This window comes from Gambusia affinis, linkage group LG04, assembly GCF_019740435.1.
Source record: "Gambusia affinis linkage group LG04, SWU_Gaff_1.0, whole genome shotgun sequence".
In the NCBI taxonomy this organism is placed as follows: Eukaryota; Metazoa; Chordata; class Actinopteri; order Cyprinodontiformes; family Poeciliidae; genus Gambusia; species Gambusia affinis.
This window is the reverse complement of record NC_057871.1, coordinates 26,037,652-26,059,979: the sequence shown is the minus strand read 5'-3', so window position 1 is coordinate 26,059,979 and position 22,328 is coordinate 26,037,652. Positions and strand designations below refer to the sequence as shown.

Below are 22,328 nucleotides of genomic sequence, written 5' to 3'. Positions count from 1 at the left end.
GGAGGGGTTCCTCTAATGCAAGCCGGTGCACAGAAGGGAGAAAAAATGCTGCAGCAGAAAGTAAACATGAAATAACGCAAAGGAATTCGGGCCTGGAGAGACTCTCCCCGAGGGAGGCGGTCAAATTTAGTGTTTGGGCCTGAGCCAGGAGAAATAAAGGGAGGCGAAAACGGCATGCAGAGGGTTTTTTTTCCTTAAATCCTGTTTCCTCATCTCTGATTTTATTAGATTTCGTGGAAGTTTTGTAAAAGCAGTTGTACAACCCTGCTACTCTCTTATTATATCTTACATGTGATAGTGTGGTAACCTGTCCTCGGACAAAAATAATGAATTTCTGGCCCTGTAGATCTTCACAAACACGTTTATGTTGCTGCTTAGAACAAGAGACGTTTTGAACTTTGCTAATTTCATCAAAGGCTCATTCTTTTATAGTTCTGTTCTTGTGAAGCTTGATTTCTGTTTGTATTCAAACGTATATAAATACTCTAATATAAACTTAAAAAAAAAAAAAAGCAATTTGTTCTTTCATTTCTAACAAACCCCAGAGGACTTTGCAAAATACACCCGTGTTAATACTAGAGATGTGCGATAATCAATGCTTTGGTATTGAACCGAAAATGCAGAAAGAATATCGCCAATACCGATACCGATATCTTCTTTTTAAGTTTGATATGTCAAACCTTTGTTGTTTTTTTGTTTGAATTATTTTGTGCAAACCTGGGACAGAAATTGCCCAAAGCTTGTAGGTGTAGAAAATATATTTTATCATGATAAACAGTAATAACAACAACAAATAAACAGACAAACTGCAAAGTACAAATAGTTGTCTTTTGAGAGGAAATCAAAACAAAACAAAATTTTTTGAAGTGCAGTTGAGAAACTGCGATACAGAAATAAAACAAGAGGGAATCTGGATTATCTGAAGTATGGATCTTAGCTAGCATCGATCCGATACCAACCTACTATTGATATGATTTTAATAATTCTGTAAAGGGGGTTCAGTATTTTTAGAATCGCTCTGTACTGGAAGAAAGAACGCCCCCTCTACCTTCTTACCTCGGCGGAGCATTTTACTTTCCAGTCTTAGAAACGTTTACCAAAAAACAAAAATAATTTTTTTGAAACAATCTGCCCTCTTTGAAAATGCTTTTAATTTTTCCTGCTTACTATAGCACTGACTGAATGTCAGATGAAAAATTACAATATAATTTTTGTAATTATATTACAAAAACGGATGACAAAGAATGTGTTTATGACCTTAATTGTGTTTGGTTCCTGCAGCAGACTCTAACCTTCCTCTGTGTTGGATTCACATAGCCTTTAACCTCCCTGTGTGGACCATGAGCAGATGTCGGGGACGTTCCTCTCCGCCATTTTTACTCAGAGCCGAACGACGGCAGGGGGGAAAGCAAAACTCTACAGAGAAAACACACAGCGAATGAATAAAAAAAATAAAAAGTACATAAAACCTAAAACTTAAAATGACAAAGAAACATGTCGCTAAACACAACGCCTGAAACAACAGCTGACAGTCGGTGTGAAAACAGGTGGGAGTAAATTCCTGCCGTGATTCCAGGCAGGTGGAAAAGAGCGAAGGATCTGGCTGAAGTGACGGGTTATTAAAAGGAGCCAAGCTAACTCTAGAGCCCTCGGCCCTCATTTACTTAATGAGTCGTTCCTGTTTAGTTTCAGGTTCCTTCGTTTTTCACTCAAAGAAGATTGCAACCCAAACCATTTTAAAAACATCGTCCAAACCAGGTGGATAGCCGCAATGGTTCGCTAGCTCACGTTAGCTTGCTATGCTAACGCCTCAGTTTCTATGGTCTCAGAATCTCAATAAAGATTACAAAATATTTACTATGGCTGTCATCAGTGCCGTCACTCCACCCATGGCACGCACACTGTAAAAAAATATCTGTATTTTTAACAGTAATAAGCAGTAAAATTGACAGAAAAAAATTCAGAGACCGTAAAAAAAAATGTTAAACTGTTGAACTGATGGGAAGTTGCTGTAAATAAACTAATCAATGAAAGCAGTCATTTTTACATTCATTTTATAGATTGTTTTCTTGTTCATTTTAGGGAAAAGCATTGTTTTGTTGTTTTTTTTCTCTCTCTTACAGTTAAAATGTTTTTTTTCTGTTGCAGTAAAACATTGGCTCCAGCACCTTTTTAACCGTAAAAATCACCAGTGACAATGCCGTCTAATCGTCTAAATGTGAAAATTTTTAAAATGTTTTACCTTTGATTCGTCTTACCTGTTTTACCGTCAGGTTTATGGGGGGGTGAGGGGGGTTGTTTGTTTTGCTTTGTTTTTACAGTGTAGGGCATCAAATGCCAAGTGGGGCAACAAAAAAACAAGGCTTGTGAAAAATCTTTGTAATTAATCATAATAAAATAAAATAATAGGAGGTAGATCACAATAAAGCTTTGTGTTTTTAAATCTGTGTAGCTGAAATTTAAAGAGACAGTTATTATTTTCCCAAAGTAATAATGAAGTGAGAATCTTTTACTGCCCAAAACGTAATGCTGACTGTTTCTCCGATATTTACTGTGAGTTTGAATATTGGGAGTTTTGACGGCTTCCCTTTAAAAGCTCACAATGGGTTCATTATTCACTCAAGAGTTTCTGACAATCCACAGTGGTCTGCATGCATCTCTGCTTACGTTCAAGCACCTAAACACCTGTCAGGAAGGAAAAATGTGTTTTTAAACTAGAAACAAATCTCTTCACATTTCACCTGGAATTAGTTTTTCTGATGTTTGAATTCTAAAATAGTTGAATCGGTTTTGACACGCTTTTGTGTTGACAGCGCAGAGTGGGATGCGTCTTCAGAGCATCTGGACTCTCGGACTTAGACTAAAGAAGACGGATGGTGCTGCACGTCATTTCGCCCAGAAGTGTTAAAGAGAGAAGACGACCCCGGCATGACAGACCCAATCATTTGGCTGCTGCACAATTTCCAAAATGATTCATTTTCTCACGCTGTCTTTGTTAAAACACCACAGTAAAGGAGAGACAAGACAAACGTTTGCACTGTCAAAACACAAAGAGCTATAACTCAGCTAGAGGACCACCAGCTTCATGAATCCCCCCTTCTTTCTGCCCAGGCATGAATCCTCCTACTCCTACCGCGACCAAGACTGAACTCCCTAATGACCCTGGATGTAATGTTTCTGTACAAACAGCCCTACTTCTACCACACTGTTAAAGAAGCAGTTAGTACCACATAATATTGACTTTTTTGAGCACTAAATCATGTTAGAATGTTATCCTCTCATCAAAAACATACCTGGAGTGTTCTTCATATGTTTGAGAAATCCTTTAATCTCCATGGCAACCTGTGCAAATCGCCCGGGTGGACCTAGCGCGGCCTTTGAGGACGAAGCTCCTCCTCGGAGCTGCAGTTTTGAAGTTTCCGAGCCTCCACCTCACAGAGCGTTCACAGAGGAATCACTGCCCGGCAACACCCCCACTCAGCTCCTTCAGACTAGCCAGCAACAATTAGCAAACACCTGGCGAAGCTGCACATCTGGTGAAGTCATTATAGGAGCTGCTGCTCAGTGAAACACCGGTAAAAATGTTGTTAAAGGGTTAATAGAGGAGCCATGTTGCGATGACTTCTTAAAGAGACAGAGGCCCAGAAAGGGTTCTCTGCAGACTGTTTGTGAAGAATAAGTGTTTCTAAAGATCAAGTACTGATTGCTCTTCTGCTCGTTCCAGCTGCAGAAACCATTCAGAAACTAACAGAAATCATTCATCTCTGGTGACTGATTGAAAAAGAAGTTCTGGGTACAGTTTCTTGTCTCAACGGCAGTGTAAGTAACACAATTTTCTGAATAATATATTATATTTTACTTATAGCAGTTTTACTTTATTTATGTAACTGCAATGGATTTTGTTTTTAGTTTAATGAAAAAGAATTAACATTTAACCTGTCCTACTCACAAAAGTCTGAAAAATGTCCACGTTTAGTCATCAAAACAGTGCGATTTTGCTCTTATCATGAAATGAATAACTGTCAAATGAGTATTCTGATACTGTGGGTTACAACAGCAAGCTCGTGAAACTAAAAGAAATAATCTGCCAATGTATATTTAAAAAAAAAAAAGAAAAATCGAATGATTAATGTTCATTTCAATCAGGCGGGGTCCTCGAGAAATTTAACGATTTTACATAATGCTGCCATTTCAGCGTCTGTGTGAGAGCCTGAACATCAGGATGCTCTAAATCTGAATTCTTGCTTGTGATGTGAAGCGTGTATGGGCTTGTGACGTGTTGGTGTGTGTTTTTGTTTTTGTCTGTCTGAGCACCGCGGGGGGCGGGCGGCCCGCAGCGCGGGGCGGGGCGGGGCTCGGCCCGGTTCTCACAGAACCGCTCAGCGGCCTCTTTTTGACATGGATCGTGAGAACCTGATTGGCAGGGGGTCCACGTGGCGAAGAGGAATCTGACAATCCTGCTTTCATCGACGTGATTGGAGAAGCAGCATGTGCGGAAGCTGCTCACGCAAACACGAACGTGTCTTTTTTTTTTTTTTTTTTTTTCACACATGTGGAGCATCTGAATGTTTTCTGACCACATCTAGAGACAGAGAAGAAGACGAGGGAGGTAAAATACAACTCATGCGGTCTCTATAGCAACAATTTATTTGAAGTCTTTTTAACACGTTCCTACAAATGGTGCCTTAATTGTGGGAGATGCTGAATAGATAAAACATAGAATTTGATGTGATAGATCGGGGGTCTGCGACTTTTCCAAACCAGACAGGCGGGGTTTTTTTGTTTTGTTTTGTTTTGCCACAAGTCCTGCTAAAAAAAAAAGTAAATATAGCCACAAATGTTACATAACATTTTGTGAGAAAGCAGCTTTAAAACTTTTGACAAATGTAGAAGTTTTTTTTTTTTTAAAGAATCACCATTTTATTCCTGTTTTTATGTTTTAAGACTAAGAAAAACATAAAACATTTAAAAGAGAACTGATACATTTTCTTCTGTGTGGGACGATGTCACTGAAACCTGCCTGGGCCGTTATGTTGTAGAAATTCAATGCGGGATTTATTTCCTGCAAAACATAAATAACTGCTAAAATCGGCATTTGTTACGTGTGTATTTTTAAAAATGTCTTGGCTCTGCACTCTTTTAGCCAAACATTCAGCTCTAGACATCTAAACCATATCAATGTGTTCCAGGTCCAGTCAAAGTTCAAAGTTAAATCCTGACGGGAATCTGACGCAAGTTTTTAAAAGTAATGGTCATAAATTTTCACATCCAATCAGCCTGAACTTCAGTTGTTTTGGAAAGAAGAACGAGTGAGGCTTCTTTTCTCTCCTTTTCTTTCTGATCATCATTAGACATTTCATCCTTGTAGCTAAACCCAGATTCTACATAATTAATAGAATTATTTATAATTGCAAAAGGAAGTGAGGCTGCTTGCAAGTTTTACTTAAACCTCCTGCAGGAAGCTCAGGAGGGGCACAGAAAATGTTACGAGGAAACCGGCGGGTTGTCCCGTCAAACCATCAATTCCCGAAACCACACAGAAACGCAAAAACTCAAAAGTGCACGTGGGTCAGTGTGAATCCGCCGTTTGGTGTCACAGAGTAAAAACTCATCTCTTAAAGCAGCAAGAAGGTTAAAATACTTAATTGAAAACAGAATCTTGTGTTTGTTTGACCACCAGGTGGCACTGTTAGCATAACTTCAAATTGAGACAGCACATGGTTATCAAATTACTGCAGGTTTAACGTCACTGGACTATTGCTCTTTGGTTAATAGCACACATAAAACGGAACATTTTTTATTATTATAAATATTAACCGATGACCAATATTCCCATTTTGTTTTAAAGGTTTCAGTACCAGCTTCCTGAAAGCGTCACCCTGTCAGATTCTAAGTGCAATAAAGTTATTTCATTTAAACTTGGAGCTTATGAAATGAGCTTTTTAATATTTATATGTAAAAAAAAAAAAAAAAAAAAAAAACAAAAAACGATGGAGTGAGTGAGAGATTGTGCCCGTAGCCCAAACAGAGCCACCTGAAGTTTACGACCCCATGGTGCAGGCTGTTTTCAGACGGTGATGGAGAGGGCAGCCAGTCTGCCGGCCGGAGAAGAAAGAGGTTGGGGTGGGGGGAGGACATTACCGAAACACCTGGTCTGAGCAAAACGAAGCCTTTTCTGTGCACAAATGGGTTTTTAAATGCTCTGACGTGACTGCAACCCTTAGTACTTTCATGATCAGGAAACTCATAAAGAACTGAACTAAGAGTGAGCTGAACGACTGTGTGTAAAAATACGTGTAAAAGTGCAGTGGCATTAATACGACACTGAATTATGTACCAAATCCAACCTTTAGGCAGCAAAAAGAAATATTTTAATAAACTCACCAGTGTTACCGTTATTGCCTCCCCTGCTGTAAAGTTACACAATCCACTTTTTGCCAAAAGGACTTTCTAATCCAGTTATAAAAGAAAAAAAAAACTTTACATGACTTTCAGTACTTTATCAAAGAAATATATATTCATACCCATAACACAGAAACAATAGTTTACACAGTAGCACCCGGTAGCAACATCAACGGGAGAGAAGATGAGCAATTTCCCCGGTCATGTGTACAATTGGAAAAGTCTGCATAGTCTTCTCTGTGTGTTTACATCTAAAACTACCTAAAATAGTGAGACAACAAATGAACCTGAAGACTCAGCAGACGCACATCCAAACATTTTATTTTTGAAAATTTCAGATATTACACCCAAAATCCAAGAGATGACAGCAAATCTGTAATTTATATGTACATAAGCTATAAATCAAATCATTTGTCATTGTGTTTAGGAATGTTTCTTAAAGGATAGCATTGTCAATTTCATCAACCTCCAATTATTATTGCAAGTCATAAATGAGTTTTTTTTTAAAGTCCAGTATGAACTACGGTTTTTTTTTTGTTGTTGTTTTTTTAAGGCTTAGATTTAGTTTCACCTCTTGACCACGTCACAATATTATTATTATTATTATTACTACTACTATTCAGAGGTCGGGTTACTGGAATATTTTCCGTATTTGACCGGTTTGGGGTTCTTTTTAACGACGGGAAAATCTGCAGCTCATTTGACAGGTTATAATTAACGCCCCCGACTGGTGCACACAGGCACACATAGACTTCAGGCAAATATTTCATCGCAGAGGCAACTAAAATAAATCAGTTTAAAAAGAAAACTTTCTGAATATCATCTCATGGTCTCTGAACTAAATGTGTCTTTCTGACCGGGAGCTGACAGCGTGTTTTAGAGTTATGGACCGGACGCTTTGGAGCGTCTGGATTAGGAAGCGCATTTCAAACCTTTGGTTAAAATGGTGCCTTTAATTCCTTTACAGACCAGAGAAAACTAAAGAGAATGCAATGTTGTGTGTTAATCTATTTATAGTCTAAACAGAGGAGCCGGCAGGTTATCTTGAGGAAATAAATAAAGGTGAAGTTAATTAGACTGTAAGACGCGCATAGCGCTGCACAACCAATGCGGACTGCGAAGAATTAAATTGACTCACTCTGCGGTCTCAACAAGTGGAGCTGGAAAACGTGACGCTCCGCGCCCAGGAGGAGAGCAGATTTCTCTGAGAGGATTTTGAGAGGTTGTGTGTTCAGACCCCAGCGGGTGAAGTGCTGGTAATTTAAGTGGAGTCGTTTAGTTTTAGTTATTCTAAGTTATTGGGGCCACAGTCAGTGGGTTTTTGTCACTACGGAGAAAAGGTTAGATGCGTTCATGTGCGATGGGATCTGGATTCACGGTTCAACTAGGCGAATAAAAATAAACAATTAAAATGCGGCTGAATGGGTGTTAAAAGATGTAAAGGCTGTTTGTGAAGCAGTCCTGAGAGTTCAAGTCAGTGCATGTCAGAGTTAAGGCTTTTATGCAGTGCTAGCCTGCCCCCTTCTGGTGTGGTGACAAACTACTGCTGTAACAATAAGATTCTTAATTTTGTTTATCCTGTAAACCTTATGGGGGTTTTTTTGTTTGTTTTTTAAATAAAACGTTTATAGGAAAAGATCACAGATGTGGTGTTAATGTTACGCATGGTTAAAGACTACAAATGGCCACCTGTGGTATGTAAAGTTTCAGCAGATGCATCAGCTTATGGTCTGGGCAGTGTGCTGCTCCAAAAATGGGGTCAGGAGTGGAGACCTGTTGCATATGTGTCATGATCTCTAACACAGACTGAGCAGAGATCTGCACAAGTGGAAAAAGAAGCTTTGAGTCTTACCTGGGCTTGTGAAAGGTTCAGTATTTATCTCACTGGCAAACATTTCCAAATGGAGACTGATCATAAACCACTTCTGAGTCTTTTGACTTCCCAGATGTTAGATGCTCTTCCACCACATATTCAGTGTTTTAGAATGCGTCTCTTGAGATATTCCTATTCCATCTCATATGTACCAGGGAAACATCTGTGGACAGCTGACACACTGTCACGTAACCCCATGACAGAAAACTTAACAACTGAAACAAAGTTGGTTGAAGACTCCAATATTTATGTGGACAGTGTAATACAAAACCTGCCTGCAAGCACTGGCTACCTTGAAGAGGTGAGACAGGAGCTGAAAAGGGACACCATAACGTGTGATGCAGTCTGTGTGAGGAAGGATGACCTACACACTACAACAGTGAACCAGCACTCAGACTGTATTGGGCTGAAACGGCATTTCTTACAGTGAATGATGGTCTTTTGTTAAAAGGAGAAAGACTTGTTATTCCTTCAACTATGAGAAATGTTGTGCTCATGAAACTACATGAGGGACATCAGAAAGTGATGAAATACAGAGAACAAGCGCAGCAGTCAGTGTGGTGGTCTGGACTGAGCCAGCAGCTAAAAGAACTGGTTCTAAAATGCCACACCTGCAACAGAGAGAAAGAAAATCCCACTGAGCCACTGATGCCATCACAGTATCCTGACAGACCATGGCAAACACTTGGCGCCGATCTGTTTACTTTGCAAGGGAAAAATTATATTCTGGTTGTGGATTATGCATCAAGATTTGTGGAAATTGCTCAACTAAGTCCCACAAGATCAGCAGATGTGATTCCTCACCTGAAATCTGTGTTTGCACGTCACAGCATTCCAGAAGTAATAATCACAGATAATGGTCCTCAGTTTTCCTGTGCTGCTTTTGCTACATTTGCCAAGTTAAAAGGATTTAGCCATATTACAAGTAGCCCAAGATAGCCACAAAGTAACGGGGAAGCTGAGCGTGCAGTTAAAACAACAAAGAACTTGTTGAAGAAAGCAGCTGATCCGTATCTCGCCTACAGAGCAACACCACTTTGGAATGGGTACCGGGCAGCAGAGCTCCTTATGGGAAGAAGACTTCACACGACTGTGTCAACACTTCCATCTTTGTTGAGGCCAGTTCTTCCAAAAAGTAAGATGATTGCTCAAAAAGAAAAGGAGAAAAGGATAAAGGATGCAGAGAGATATGATTCACGCCACAGAGCAAGAGTTCTTAGTAAACTTTCTCTAGTCTAGGACAAGGTGTGTGGATTAAAGACCAAGGCACAAGTGGAGCAGTGATTACCAGTCGTTCTACTCCACGGTCATACATTGTGGAAGGACCCCATGAATTGATTAGGCGAAATCGGCGTCATTTGGTTGCCATAGAGCCTTTGACAAAGCCAGAAGTACCAGAAGGTGATGTTGCTGCAGAACAAGTTCAACCGAGTTCTGAAGAACCTTCACAGCAGAGCCTTCCTGAACTTTCACCTGCTCCCAGAACCAGACGGGTTGTGAAACCAGATAGACTGAATTTGTAGCTAAAGGAAATAAAATAATTGGTGTAAATATTATGCTAAAAGTTTAAATATGCATTTCTATTTCTTGTATTTTTTTTTTCTAGCTCTAGGTAGAAACAGACCTTCCAGCTATAGAGGCAGAATAATCCTCTAAGGTCTGTTGAATCGATGATAGTCCACCCATTGATTCTAGAGAGGGGGGATGTGGTGTTAATGTTACGCATAATTAAAGACTACAAATGGCCACCAGTGGTGACATCATAAAGGAGCGTCAGGCTCAGGTTGTCCAGGTGATGCTGACTGTTATAATGGAGCCCATGCTGGAAGTTTGGCGATCCTGAATAAACCAATAACCATGATACAGTTTGACTCAGCGCATTCTTCATAAAAACACGACAACAGACATTTATTCATTTTAAAATTAAATATTTTTACTCTAACTTTCCAACAACTAGCTAACTCACTGCAAAACAGCAACAACTGGTGGGAAAGGTTTTTACCATCTTTCAATCCAGTACACAGACCCTATACAAACTGGGAGTGTGTCTTATGTAACAGGAATGCCAAATTTGATGTTTGTTCTAAATGTGCTTCATTTCTTTATAATTTGGCCTATGTAATCCATTAGTGCAGCTTAACATGCATGGTTTTTGGTAACCTGGAATACACTGGAAAAAAATCTATGCATACAAAGGGAAGAAAGTTCAAAACTCGACACAGCTAGCAGCCAAATACAAACTGAATGTAAAAATATTTGTGTGAACAGAAGAATGACCACTCTCTATACATGAGTAAAAAAAAGTTATTTCAAAGCCTAGTAAATTAATTTAAAACAACATGAAGCCCTTTTCACATGGGATTAGTTTTACTTATGGACCAGTGCTATTTGTAATAATTACATGGATTGTCTGCATTGTTAATCCAATGCAAATCAACCATGTCAGTAATTTGTAAAGTAAATGTTCTCCTGCAAATTATCTGCTGAACTCCGAGGTCCTGTGATAATAACTAATCCAATGCGAATCGGTATCTCTATGATTTGGACAGAAATGGGTGGGATCCAAAATGTTATTAGACGTTTTTGTTCTCCTGGCCACATTTTTATGGCCACAAAAATGCATTTGGCTAAAGAATGTCAAAAGAATGCATTCTGAATGAATGCAGCTTTTGGCTAATGCTAAGAACGCAGCCTCTGTTCTTAGCCTCTGGCTTGCCACTGAAAACCTTTTGGGTCTCGAGCCACCAAATCCCTGTCAACATGTAACGTACAGCATCAAAAAGAAAAAGGCTGTAGAGTAAAATAATTGCAACAGAAATACCATCCTTCTATTTGTGACCTTTCACATAACACTTATCCCGTGGAAATGGGACTATAGCTTCCTACTGTGAACCAAAATGAACCAGAAACTTTGCCAAACCATCCAAAAATAATCCATGTTCACATCAGGCTCAGCAGTGAACTCCCTTCATGATCCTCCGCCAGTAGATTTGCATTTGGTACTTGCTCGTCGTAGTCATGGCGATCACTTTGGAGAGATCGCAGCTGCTCAGAGGATGAGGGGGGATGACCTGAAACATCCTCTGATCAGGAGGGTTGGTAGGAGAGACACCCAGACGTTTCAGGCACATGCCCAGGTACGCGTCTTCGATGTAGATGGGTTTGATTTGAGGCGAGACGCTCAGGATCTTCTTGGGTAGATCCAGCGACATGACGTAAGCCATGCCCAGAGGGTAGGGCGGGTACTCCCGCTCGGCGATCACGTGTTGTGGCATGTAGAACTTGTTGAAAGGGTTTCTTAAAACTGGGCTGTGCCACCAAACCAAGCCCGACATGTAGTTTTCCTTAGGCGTCTTCGGGTCAAGTAACAGTTCAACCAAATTCTCAACATGCAGTAACATATCCGAGTCTATTTTCATCATGAAGCTGGACTTGGTGCAGTGCTGAACCAGCCACTCCAGCATGACCATGGTCTTGATGGTCAAGTTGCGGTAGCTGTCCTGGAAGTTACTCTGGATGAGATCACGATACCGCTTGCTCTCCTGTTTCAGTCTCGCCTGCTGCTGGTTGGCATTAACCCCTCCAGGTAGCCCCACTATGAAGACAGTCTCAACCAGCTGACCGAGGACCGTTTTCTTACCCCCCCACGTCCTTCGGATGGTGTCACGACCTTGCAAATTGGCAGGAGCAGTGGGAACCATCAAGATCAGGAACGGAGTGGTGGTCTTGCACGTTGGAGAGTTATCCATGATGAATTTGTAGTTCCGTGGGTAGGCAACATGGTACGGGTCTGGGTCCTCCCACTTTGGCTCAGCCAGCAAAGAGGCCGTGGCGTTGGACTTTTTGGATGCTGGTCCATACAAGTGATCAAGCTCCGTGTAAGAGGTATGGTAAATGATGACCACTGTCGCTCCCACCACAACGCCGATGAAGATGTCCTTCAGTCGATTCCTGTTGTCCATTAGAACTGTATGTATTTAAAAAATAAAACAAAACAGAAGAAGTTATGTTACTGCAAAACTTTCAGATGTGTTAAAGGACTAAGTTCTGAGTAAAGAACATGCTATACTAACATTTACTTTTAACGTAACAAATTAAATTCAGGCTGGTCAAAGTGAAAAATAAACTAATCAGATGTTGAGTCGACTGACTGTGAAGCATTTTCAGTTGGACGTGGTTTCTGTTGCCGAGCAACCAAAGCCCTTCCTGAGTGAATCATCACAAATGGATTTTTGCAAACTCATTTTTGAAGTACAAAAGTTAACATGTGAAGATATGATTGAAAATGTTAAGTTTCATAGAGCTTAACGTAAACCTGAAACAAAAATCTTTCTTCATAGATGCAAAAGTTTAATAAAATACCCCCACGGACACTTTATTAGGTACACTTGTTAAATTGGGCTGCATAAGTAGAACTTCAAACTTCAACATTTGGGGCCTTAAATATTCATTTTAATCAGTCACATCATTTCAACTGTTTAGTGGTTCTTTGTCTTGTCTTGGATGTGCAGCAGACAGAACCAGAGCAACTCATTGAATATTCATGATCTCGCAGTACTAGCAAGCTTTAATATATGGATCTTTAAGCACTCAAATTATGAGCATAGATAATGTTAAAATATTTCTATATTGGGCAAAGACAAGAATGTCAAATAAAACATCTAAATGTATGCTCTTGTAAAAAAAAAAAAGAGGACTAAATACAAAGAATAATTTCAGGCATTAATCATATATTTTGAGCATATTTATACATTTATAGTTAGAAAACTGGAAGTCCTGACAGCCATCAGTAGGTCAACTTTCTGTTTTTTATAGCGCTTGATGGCTCACCTTTAAGGAGACAAAGTGGCAGCACAAAAAACAACAAGTAACTCAGAAAAAAAGGGGAACAACTGGTTTTGGTTCAACTGACTTTTGGTTCAAATAACTTGCTTCACTCATACAGACCTAATTTCTCACTTTCATAATCTTATCTTTAAACCATTTCCACTATACAGACACAGTTAGGACACACGCAGTGTCTTCTCACGCAGTGACATATTTGTAGTTGATGTTTGTGTGGCGTAAAAAAAGACATGCCACACATTTCACTAAACTTCAGTAAAACACGTTTCCAACATGCTACAACTGATGTGGAAACATGTTTTCGATTGGAGGAGGCAACACAAGGTTGTGAATAAAAAATGAAAACATGAAAACGACAGTACCTCTCGGCAGGTTAGTCATCTTATTTGTTCCTCCACGTCCCTGACAAGCGGCTCTACAATCTGATTCTGGAATGAACACATCATCTAAAGCGCACAGGTTCATAAACGGAACTAGAAGATTGCCTAAGAAGACGTCAAGGAAACAGACGTCTGCCGTCTCAGAAAACTAAACTCCTGCTCTTGCTTTCACTTCCTGCTTTGCTTGTCACCAGATCAGAGGAGAAATACGGCAGCCTGGTGGTTCTGGGTGGGACGCTGACCAACTGCTGAAATGTTCATCGAAACCGTTTTCCTGAACTCCAGATCTGCACAAGAGCCAGTGATCCAAATCAGACAAGTTTTCCTGGTTGGCAGGGGATTCAGTTGGTTCTTGTTCATTAAAGGTGCAGCATACAACTTTTATAAAAGGCATGTTTTTTTTATTATTATTTGTTGAAACTGTCACCGTGTCTTGACAGCATATGACACAATCTGTGAAAAGATGGACCTGCTTCACCTCATCCCGGAGCGACTATTACTGTCTGAAGAAACACCAAAACAACCAATCAGAGCCAGGAGGAGGGCCTTAGTGCTGTCAATCAAGATTATGTACAGTAGCTAAATGTGCTAATGGTGAAGAAACAACTCACCGTTACAGGAAAACCGTTTATCCGCTGTCATCGGTGGACATGCTAACTAGCTTTAACATTCACAACAGGCTCTGCCAACAGGGACCAGCGGGGGTGAGTGGCGTGTGAACAGGTGTGGTTGACAGCACTAAGACCCGCCTCCTGGCCATGATTGGTTGTTTCTAGCTAGCACTGGGAGAAGGCAGGGGATGTTGATTTTTTTTTTTTTTTGTCAGAGATCGTCTGTCTCATACCGTACTGTCATGACATAGTGACAGTTTAAAAACATACGTAAAAAAAATAAATATTTTTTATAAAAGTTACATACTGCTGTCTGGAGGAAGACCGTTCCAAAGGTGCGAACCATAACTAGACAATGATGCTTCTCTATGAGTTTCCCCTTCTCACGTTTGGCATTAACAGAAAACTTTCTTCAGATACATTACATGTGAGGAACTAAGAAAATTAATGGCTTTAAAATGATTAAAGTTCTATGGTTACTCTTTAGAGTTACTCTTTTAAGCCACTTTAGAGACATCTGGAGTAATATGGGCTCTGTTTCTGATCTTTATCAACATTAGCACAGATTAAATTTCTATTACTTTCTATAAAAAACAAACCCATTACACTAAGATATCCTGCAACCCGCAGTGTCTACTAAAAGTATACACTACATCGACCAAATGGTAATTTTGTGTAGACTGCTTGCTTCTGCAAAGAAAAAGTAGTATGGACGGTTTACATAATTGGGTTAATACACACTTACTTTGAAAAAAAAAAAAAAAAATGCCATTACTTTTTTTTTTCAAAGTCATTATCATTTTTAAAATTTTAAACATGACTAAATTAGTTGACACTTGCAAGGCGAACAGGAAAGTAGTTAGTTATACAGGAGAAGTGAGATTTCTGTTTAAGAAAGTCCTTCAAATCAAAAGCAATGCCTTCAGCTGGCGGAAACAAAGGTTCTGGATCCAAAACCTGAATGGCTTGTTCAGGTTTCTACTTCGGTCACATGACTGAAGGAAACAAAAGAAACAAATCATATGGATGTGCTGTGGTAACGTGACCTACATTTGGATGTCTTGAGTCCTTGATGTGGCCGTCGCAGGTTTGATTTCCGGAACATTTGCCGCCTGGCTTCCCCCCTCTCCTTTCATATAAGAGACACTAGAGCCCACAAAAGACCCCCAAAAACATGTTTAAATGATCAGTTTTTGTAAGTGTATGTTTCTATAAAAACAGTTCATTTTATCCAAAAATGTTTTATCTCCATTGTGTTCATGAGTGAAGTTCAATCATCTGCATTCAGTAAATAACCGCACTATGTTCTTGCAGAATTTTTTTTAATATAAATTTTATAAAATTAATTTTTTTAATTTTTATTAATATATCAAATACTAATGAAGGTTTTGTTTTATTTTACAAGTGTTGTGTGTATTTTATTTTATTTTTTTACATGTTAGCGCCATTTGTAATATAGAAACAAAAATAGGAAAATGTAACAAACAGCAGAGGGAAAAAGTGGACTTGAGTGGATTTGGCAGAAACAGAATTCCTCTCCTGCACCGTTAACTATAACAATAAGGCAACACAATAACACTCAACTATGAACCAAGGAGAAACAAGTCCTGTCCTGTCAATCATGGTAGAGAGCCGTTCAAAAGAATCAGATCGTTCGTGATTCATCAGAGAGAAAAGTGCAGAGCCAGATATGTGAGAATCTCCATTTACCGGTTTGTTAATGTCACGACCTTCGCCTTTGGTTCTGTTAAGGAGCTGGACTGAAATACACACTTTTAAAGCTGCTGCCAGAAATGTGACCATACAATAAAAACAATATGCATTCCAGTCAAAATACACCCAAGTGGCATTTCAGAGTACAAAAAATGTAGACAATGCATCACCTGGTGGGAGCTGGTGGGTTCTCCATCCTAAACAGTAACGCAGCTGTTTAAGCTTCTCATCAGGAAGCCTCTGACTGGAGATTTTATACAGGGTTATGAAAACGTGTTTGTCCCCTTTATTGACTTTTTTCCCCCCATTTTAGTCTAATGATTTAGACCAAAGTCAGGTCAGAAAGAGATAACTTGAGAATTCTTTGCAGAGTTGTTTTAATCCTGAAACACTGAAGAGCGTCTATCATAAATGGCCTGTTTGAGAAGCTGTAGCCTAACTTTAATCAGAATTAAGTCCAGATATTAACCTTCTTTTTTTTTTTTTGATTCAGAACCTAACCAGTGGACTTGCTGGCGGGCTTTCAATATTGTCCTGGAACCATAAAGAGCAACATAAAATAACTTATACAGCAATAAATGTCAGGAGAAAATCATTTTTGACTAAAAAAAGAAGCAATTTTGACAAACTCCACATCTATAATATAGCTAACATAAAACCCTATTACATATGTACTTTACTTTCCTTAAACCTTACTTAGAAAAGAAGGAAGGAAGGAGAAGAAAATCCTATTATGCTGCAACTAATAGGGATTTCTCTATTAGTCTATCACGACCCCAGACTCGTGTAAAACTGAACACGGTTCGGGTGTTTTAACCTGTACCTATGTAGCTAACCGAGCTATACCGTCAAACAACCCGTCGGTAACTTTGTATTCCCCTCCCCTAGCCTACCTTTGTGTCCCTCGCTTTGTTTTTCAAACACTATTCCTCTCTTCGACGTCTTCTCCGGGGTACAGAAACGCACCCAGCAGACCGGAAGTCATGTTAAAGTAGATGTGAGTCCAACCCGCCACAGTGGAAGGATAAAACTATTGCGGGCGGCCATTAAAAGGTGTTGCTACCTGAGAATCAAAGCCCCTGTGAAAGGAGAAGACACACCCCGCTTTCTTGTCGGGGCTGACCAACAACAGAGCAGAACCAAAGAGTTTCACAGCAAATACGATTCACTGTTAGAAAGGTTTAAGCTTAGACGTAAAACTATGGAAGCCTCTTTCCGCCACTTTGACAAAAAACAAAACAAAACCAAAAAAAAAACTTGTGTCGTCTTCTGCTAAAGTCTAGATTGGCTTTAATGTTCTGAAACGTCGGATAGTGACGAACATGTAAAAGAAATAGGAACTCGGAACTTTTTCACACCACTGTAGACCTCTAATACACAGATATTACTATCAATTTTGATTTTAAATCCCACTCGTGCAATAACCTTTTCGTGCCGCTAGGTGTCAGGCTAAACAAATGAACACCATTTCCTTTAATTGTATTCAAGTCAAAGTTGAAAACAGGCATGTTTAGTAGTCACGTGAGCTTTAATAGTCTACATTTTGTTTTGGCAATTTGGTACACTCTGTAATATGAACCTTAATCAGTTTAAATACAGACTTACTAATATTTTGTTGTGGATCATAAAGAATTATCAGTCGTTTCTTGAATAAATGTGATGGTTCTTGTAGTTATTACAGGGCCATGAACAAAATACTTTTTTTCTTATTTTAATGTTTAGTCAGAATTGCTCCCTTCCTGAGGAAGTCTGCACCCAATCAGCCTTCCTGCTCAGTTCTCTCTGGGAAATCTGCTCCCACATTCCTCTTCTGGTCAAGATCTAAAAAAAAAAAAGTCCAGGATCTGAACAAAAACAATAAACCGTTGATCAATTTCCAGTTCTGCCAACCACCAAAGGTCCTCTCTCAATACACTTATATGTAAGTCAGTTTTTATACTCATAATAGTTAAAGTGTGATAGAATGACACAGCTGGACACAGAAAGAGCCTTTAGTGGAACTTTCCAAGCTTTGTACAGATATTATACACCAAAACCTTTTCTTTTAACGTGCTCTGTATTGCACAACGCTACAACCCACTTGTAACTTCAGAATGATGTAAACAGGATCTCATTACTTCCTTACAGAGGAAATGATGTTGCAAAGACTTCCAGAGAAACCTGCTAATTACGATTCCCATTCCTAACGTCTCATGCCGTTTGCTGCATTTGAAGCAAACAGAAAACGCGACAGTCGCATTAAAATAAATAAAACAGTGTCTTTCCTTTATGATTGTTGGTGAAGTGCAAACAAAACCTAGTTTAATTTGGCTCCGTCCATTAAAACCATTTATTTGACGGCAAGTTTTCTTTTCTTCATGAACGACTAAATTCTAAAAGAAAGAGCAGATTTAACAAATCAATAACATTGCAATCATATTCATTTCATTTTAGATGAATCCCAAACAATAGAAACATGTGTAAAATACATTGTCTAAAAGCAAAATGTTTGACATTTAAAAAGAAAAAAATAATATCAAAACAAGAGTGGATAGTATATTGAATTTTAAATAATTTTATTTCAGGCTTTGTTTACAAACTCGCTCTTGGTCAATTATAGTTTTTTTTTATCAGATCCTTTGAATGCATTGTTGTTTTTTGTGATATGGCAGTGCTTTTGCATTTGCATTCAGTGACCATGAGTTATTCATTTGCTGAACTAACCGTCCTGGTGCAGGTCTTTTAGAGTGCGTCTCCACCAGAATCCCACATCTAGCAATGAAAAAATCCAAAATCTTATTTAAAAAAAAAAAAAAACAGTTCAAGATCAATCACACTGGAGTAGTCATAGTCACATTTCCAGGATTTAACATGAATAAATGTTGAAAATATGCAGAAGTATTTGTACGTTAGCACTGGAAGTGGTTTGAACAAGATAAACCTGACTAGATTACACCTTTTGCTACATGCGACTGTTGCAAAAGTTTTTGATAAACATAAATCTGTTAGGCGGATGTAGGAGTGAAATAAAAAACAATCAAAAAAGAAAAATTATCTTTAGAGTGCATATATTCAAGTGAGCTTCAATGCTGCTCAGTGGGACAGCAATCTGAAACAAAAGATTTCAGTGTAAGAATGTTGTTGTTTTTTAAATCATCATTAAATCATATAAAATCATATAAAAAAACAATCCCATATCACTGTTAAAGTTGGTTTTACGTGCATTTTGATTAGCCAGATTCCTAACAGTGAGGTCCAGGTTTCTTGTAGTCTGTCCAATAATGGATCAGTTGTTCTGAAGAACCAAGAATGTACGTAATGACCTTAGAGAATTCACAGCGATCATATCTTGTGTTATAGTCCCTAAACTGAGAGTAATCCGGAGGAGACGTCAGTGAAAGTCCGAGTATTTTAATGCACATCCCAATATAAGCATCTTCTATGTTAAAAGGCTTGATAGATTTTGAGACCTCCACTAATTTAGCGGGAAGGTCGTTGGAAAAGACGTACCCCATGCCCAGGGGGTATGTGGGATACCTGGGCTCAGGGTACAACTCCTCGGGAACGTACCACTTGGAGTTCTTGTCTCGGATAACGGGCACATTCCCCTTAAGCATTCCTGTCAGGTAGTTGTTGTGGGGGATCCCTGGCTTCTTCAACATAATCACCAGGTTATCAACGTTCAGGAACATGTCGGAGTCCACCTTCATGGCGTAGGCTGCTGCAGGGCAGCGCGTGGCCAGCCAGTCCATGATCACCATGGTTTTAATGGTCAGGTTGCGATACGTGTCCAGGAAGTTACTCTGGATCAGGTCGTCGTGCTCCTGGTTCTCCCGTTGCAGCTTCTCGACATCGTAGCTTTTATCGAGACCCAACACGAACAGAGTGAGTACCGTCTCGCCCTGAACCACTCGGTCTTTGCCCCACGTTGCCCGGATGGCGTCCCGAGCCAAAACGTCTTTCGGCGCCACCGGCACCATCAGGACCAGGAAAGGGGAGTTGACTTTGCAAACCTCGGCGTTCTCCATGACAAACCTGTAGTTGTGCGGATAAGCTTCATGGTACTGAAGGCGCTGTTGCTGCGTGGGGTGTGGCTCTGTGTTTTCATTCACATCATTAGGCACAATTCTGTGTTTCAGGTGGACTCGATAAGGTGGTGCATTACCCCGAGGAGTTTGGACAAAAAGGCAGCTGTAGGTATTTTGGAGAGAAAAACCTTCCCCATGTGACTGTGTGTTGTTGCACACAGTGTAGAAGAGACAGAGGATCAGCAGGCAAAAAAGAACCAGAAACTGAAACCAAAAGCGAAATGACGACTTCTTCTCCTGACATAAAGGTTTCCTGTAGAGAAAAGAATTAAAACTGGTTAGCATATTTGGTGATGAGCTCCAAGTGTTTACAGTTGGACTCTCTCTTTGCCATAATCTATATCTGGTCTGTTCTGTCTTATTTTATTGTTGTGCTGTTTGTCCACTTCTGTAAATTGTCAAGGGACTGTAGATGCAAATTAGCTTTTGCTATAATCTGGTACAGCACATCAGACGGTGACATCTGTTTGACTTGTTCCGTTTTCAATACAGTTCATTATCATAAGTCTAAAGTCCTGGGCTCCTTCAAGGCCTTATTATAACCCAGTTCCAATGAAGTAAAATATAACTACACACAGAATGGGGTTATTTTCATCCCATATTCAACTGAATTCACTACAAACTCTAACTCAGGGGTCTCAAACTCCAGTCCTCGAGGGCCGCAGTCCTGCAACTTTTAGATGTGCCTCTGCTGCACCACAGCTGAATAGAATAATTAAGGCTCTGGAGAACTGATCTACACAAGGTGGAGGTAATTAAGCCATTTCATTCCAGTGTTTTGTACCTGTGGCACATCTAAAAACTGCAGGACAGCAGCCCTCGAGGACTGGAGTTTGACACCCCTGATATAGATATTTAATGCTCAAATGGACCAACTTTATTATTTCATTTATTTAAATTTTGATGCCGGGAACACTTGCCAAAAAAGTTCTTGCCTGAGTCGTGTTTACCACTGTGCTACATCACATTTCCTTTTTGGTATAAAATCTCAAAATTCATCGCAATTGTACACTGAAGATTATTGCACCTAAATAGTTGGACTCACAAAGTGCTGAACCTGTCCCCATCCTTCCTCGCGAATCACTGAGCGTTTTGGGGAATGCTCCCCTCTTATACCCAATCACCTGTCTACCCTGTCCTCCAGAGGAATGTTAACAAAGCAAGTTTTTGTCTTTTACATGCCTCAACTTTCACAGTTTTTTCTTGCCCCTATCCCAACCTGTCCCAGCAAAATTTGCTATTTTTTTTTTTATCAAACTGAATTTTCTTCCCAAAACTAAAGCAACCAATACATAAGTGTTTCTGATCATACTCTTGCACATAAACAAGCAAAGAAAGCAGAAATCAAACATTTTTGCGGGTACAAAGTGCTGAGCTTCTCTAATTTCTAAATGTTTGTCTGCTGATAACACTTTTCTGAGGGCAACAGGAAACACCACAATGACTAAACAAATTTTATTTATTCTCTGAAAAAGTAAGTCTCATCTGTTTGCTGCCACATCAGTACATCTGCCATGCTTCCTGTTATGCAGCGAACAACTTCATCTAAAACCAACGTTTGTCTTTTGTCAATCTAAAAAAAACCCATCTTTTTCAGCACAGCCAACTTTATTTACTAAGCTTTGTTCTTGATGATAGGTTATTTTTCTCATCACGCCCCCATCCACTCATCTAAAAAAATAAATAAATAAATAATAATAATAGGAACTCAATAGTTTACAGTGTCACGAACCACCTGCAACGGAATGTAAACTCAGAAAGAAATGTACAAATTTAAGCATTATCTTACCCGTGTAAAGGGTTGAGCTCTCGCACATCACAGCAGAACATTTCCAGGCGTTGCCGTGATCCATTCTGAGCGGAAAACATGACCAAAATGACACCGACTTCGGCGTGGAGCCACACCGGAGGCCGAGGACCGACCGAACCTCGAGGCTCCTCAGCGGTGGAGCCGCAGCCAGCAGGAGTCCGGGCCGTCGGGGTGACAGCTCGCTGCGGGATTCTTGACTTGAGAGAAAAGCCTGATAAGGTTTTCGACTGCAGTGTTGTTATCAACAGTTAAGTCTGTCACGGCTGACACCCACCCGCTCTGAAAACACCCCGACAGCCTCAACTGTGAAAGGAAGCTGTGCAAAAGAGCAGCGCTGGCGGGGCCTGCTGGAAAACCTCAAAGGTGAAACCCGACGTCAATTTAGCTTTTCAGAAAGCGAGTCAAAGAATATCGTCTAACCCAATAATAATAATAATAATAATAATAATAATAATAATAATATATTTACTGTTGAATTAGTACAACATAAAAAAACAACAAAAACCAAAACACACAGTCAAGATATAACAAGATTAGTTTGGGTACAAATCATTTCATTAACTCTAAAATATAATATATATATAAATAGATATTCAATATATATATATATATATGTATATATATATA

At 39.5% G+C, this 22,328-nt stretch overlaps 2 protein-coding genes across 5 annotated transcripts; both read right to left on the bottom strand.

The window, feature by feature from the left end:
* Positions 1–10,186: 10,186 nt before the first annotated feature.
* LOC122830282 (beta-1,3-galactosyltransferase 2-like) lies at positions 10,187–17,024 on the bottom strand. Of its 4 annotated transcripts, XM_044115520.1 has the most exons (3): positions 16,718–17,024; positions 15,162–15,257; positions 10,187–12,242 (listed from the first exon to the last, which is right to left on the bottom strand). In XM_044115520.1, the coding sequence occupies exons 2-3, from the start codon at positions 15,214–15,216 to the stop codon at positions 11,227–11,229; spliced, it is 1,071 nt and encodes a 356-aa protein (XP_043971455.1). In that variant the 5' UTR covers positions 15,217–15,257; positions 16,718–17,024; the 3' UTR covers positions 10,187–11,226. The 4 variants fall into 4 exon arrangements, with proteins under 4 accessions (XP_043971455.1, XP_043971454.1, XP_043971456.1 ...); XM_044115519.1 differs by lacking the exons at positions 15,162–15,257; positions 16,718–17,024 and adding an exon at positions 13,483–14,014; XM_044115521.1 differs by lacking the exons at positions 15,162–15,257; positions 16,718–17,024 and adding an exon at positions 12,427–12,458.
* Positions 17,025–18,362: 1,338 nt separating this feature from the next.
* Positions 18,363–22,100, bottom strand: LOC122830280 (beta-1,3-galactosyltransferase 2-like). The gene is made up of 2 exons (XM_044115517.1): positions 21,681–22,100; positions 18,363–20,144 (listed from the first exon to the last, which is right to left on the bottom strand). The coding sequence occupies exons 1-2, from the start codon at positions 21,758–21,760 to the stop codon at positions 19,046–19,048; spliced, it is 1,179 nt and encodes a 392-aa protein (XP_043971452.1). The 5' UTR covers positions 21,761–22,100; the 3' UTR covers positions 18,363–19,045.
* Positions 22,101–22,328: the final 228 nt, after the last annotated feature.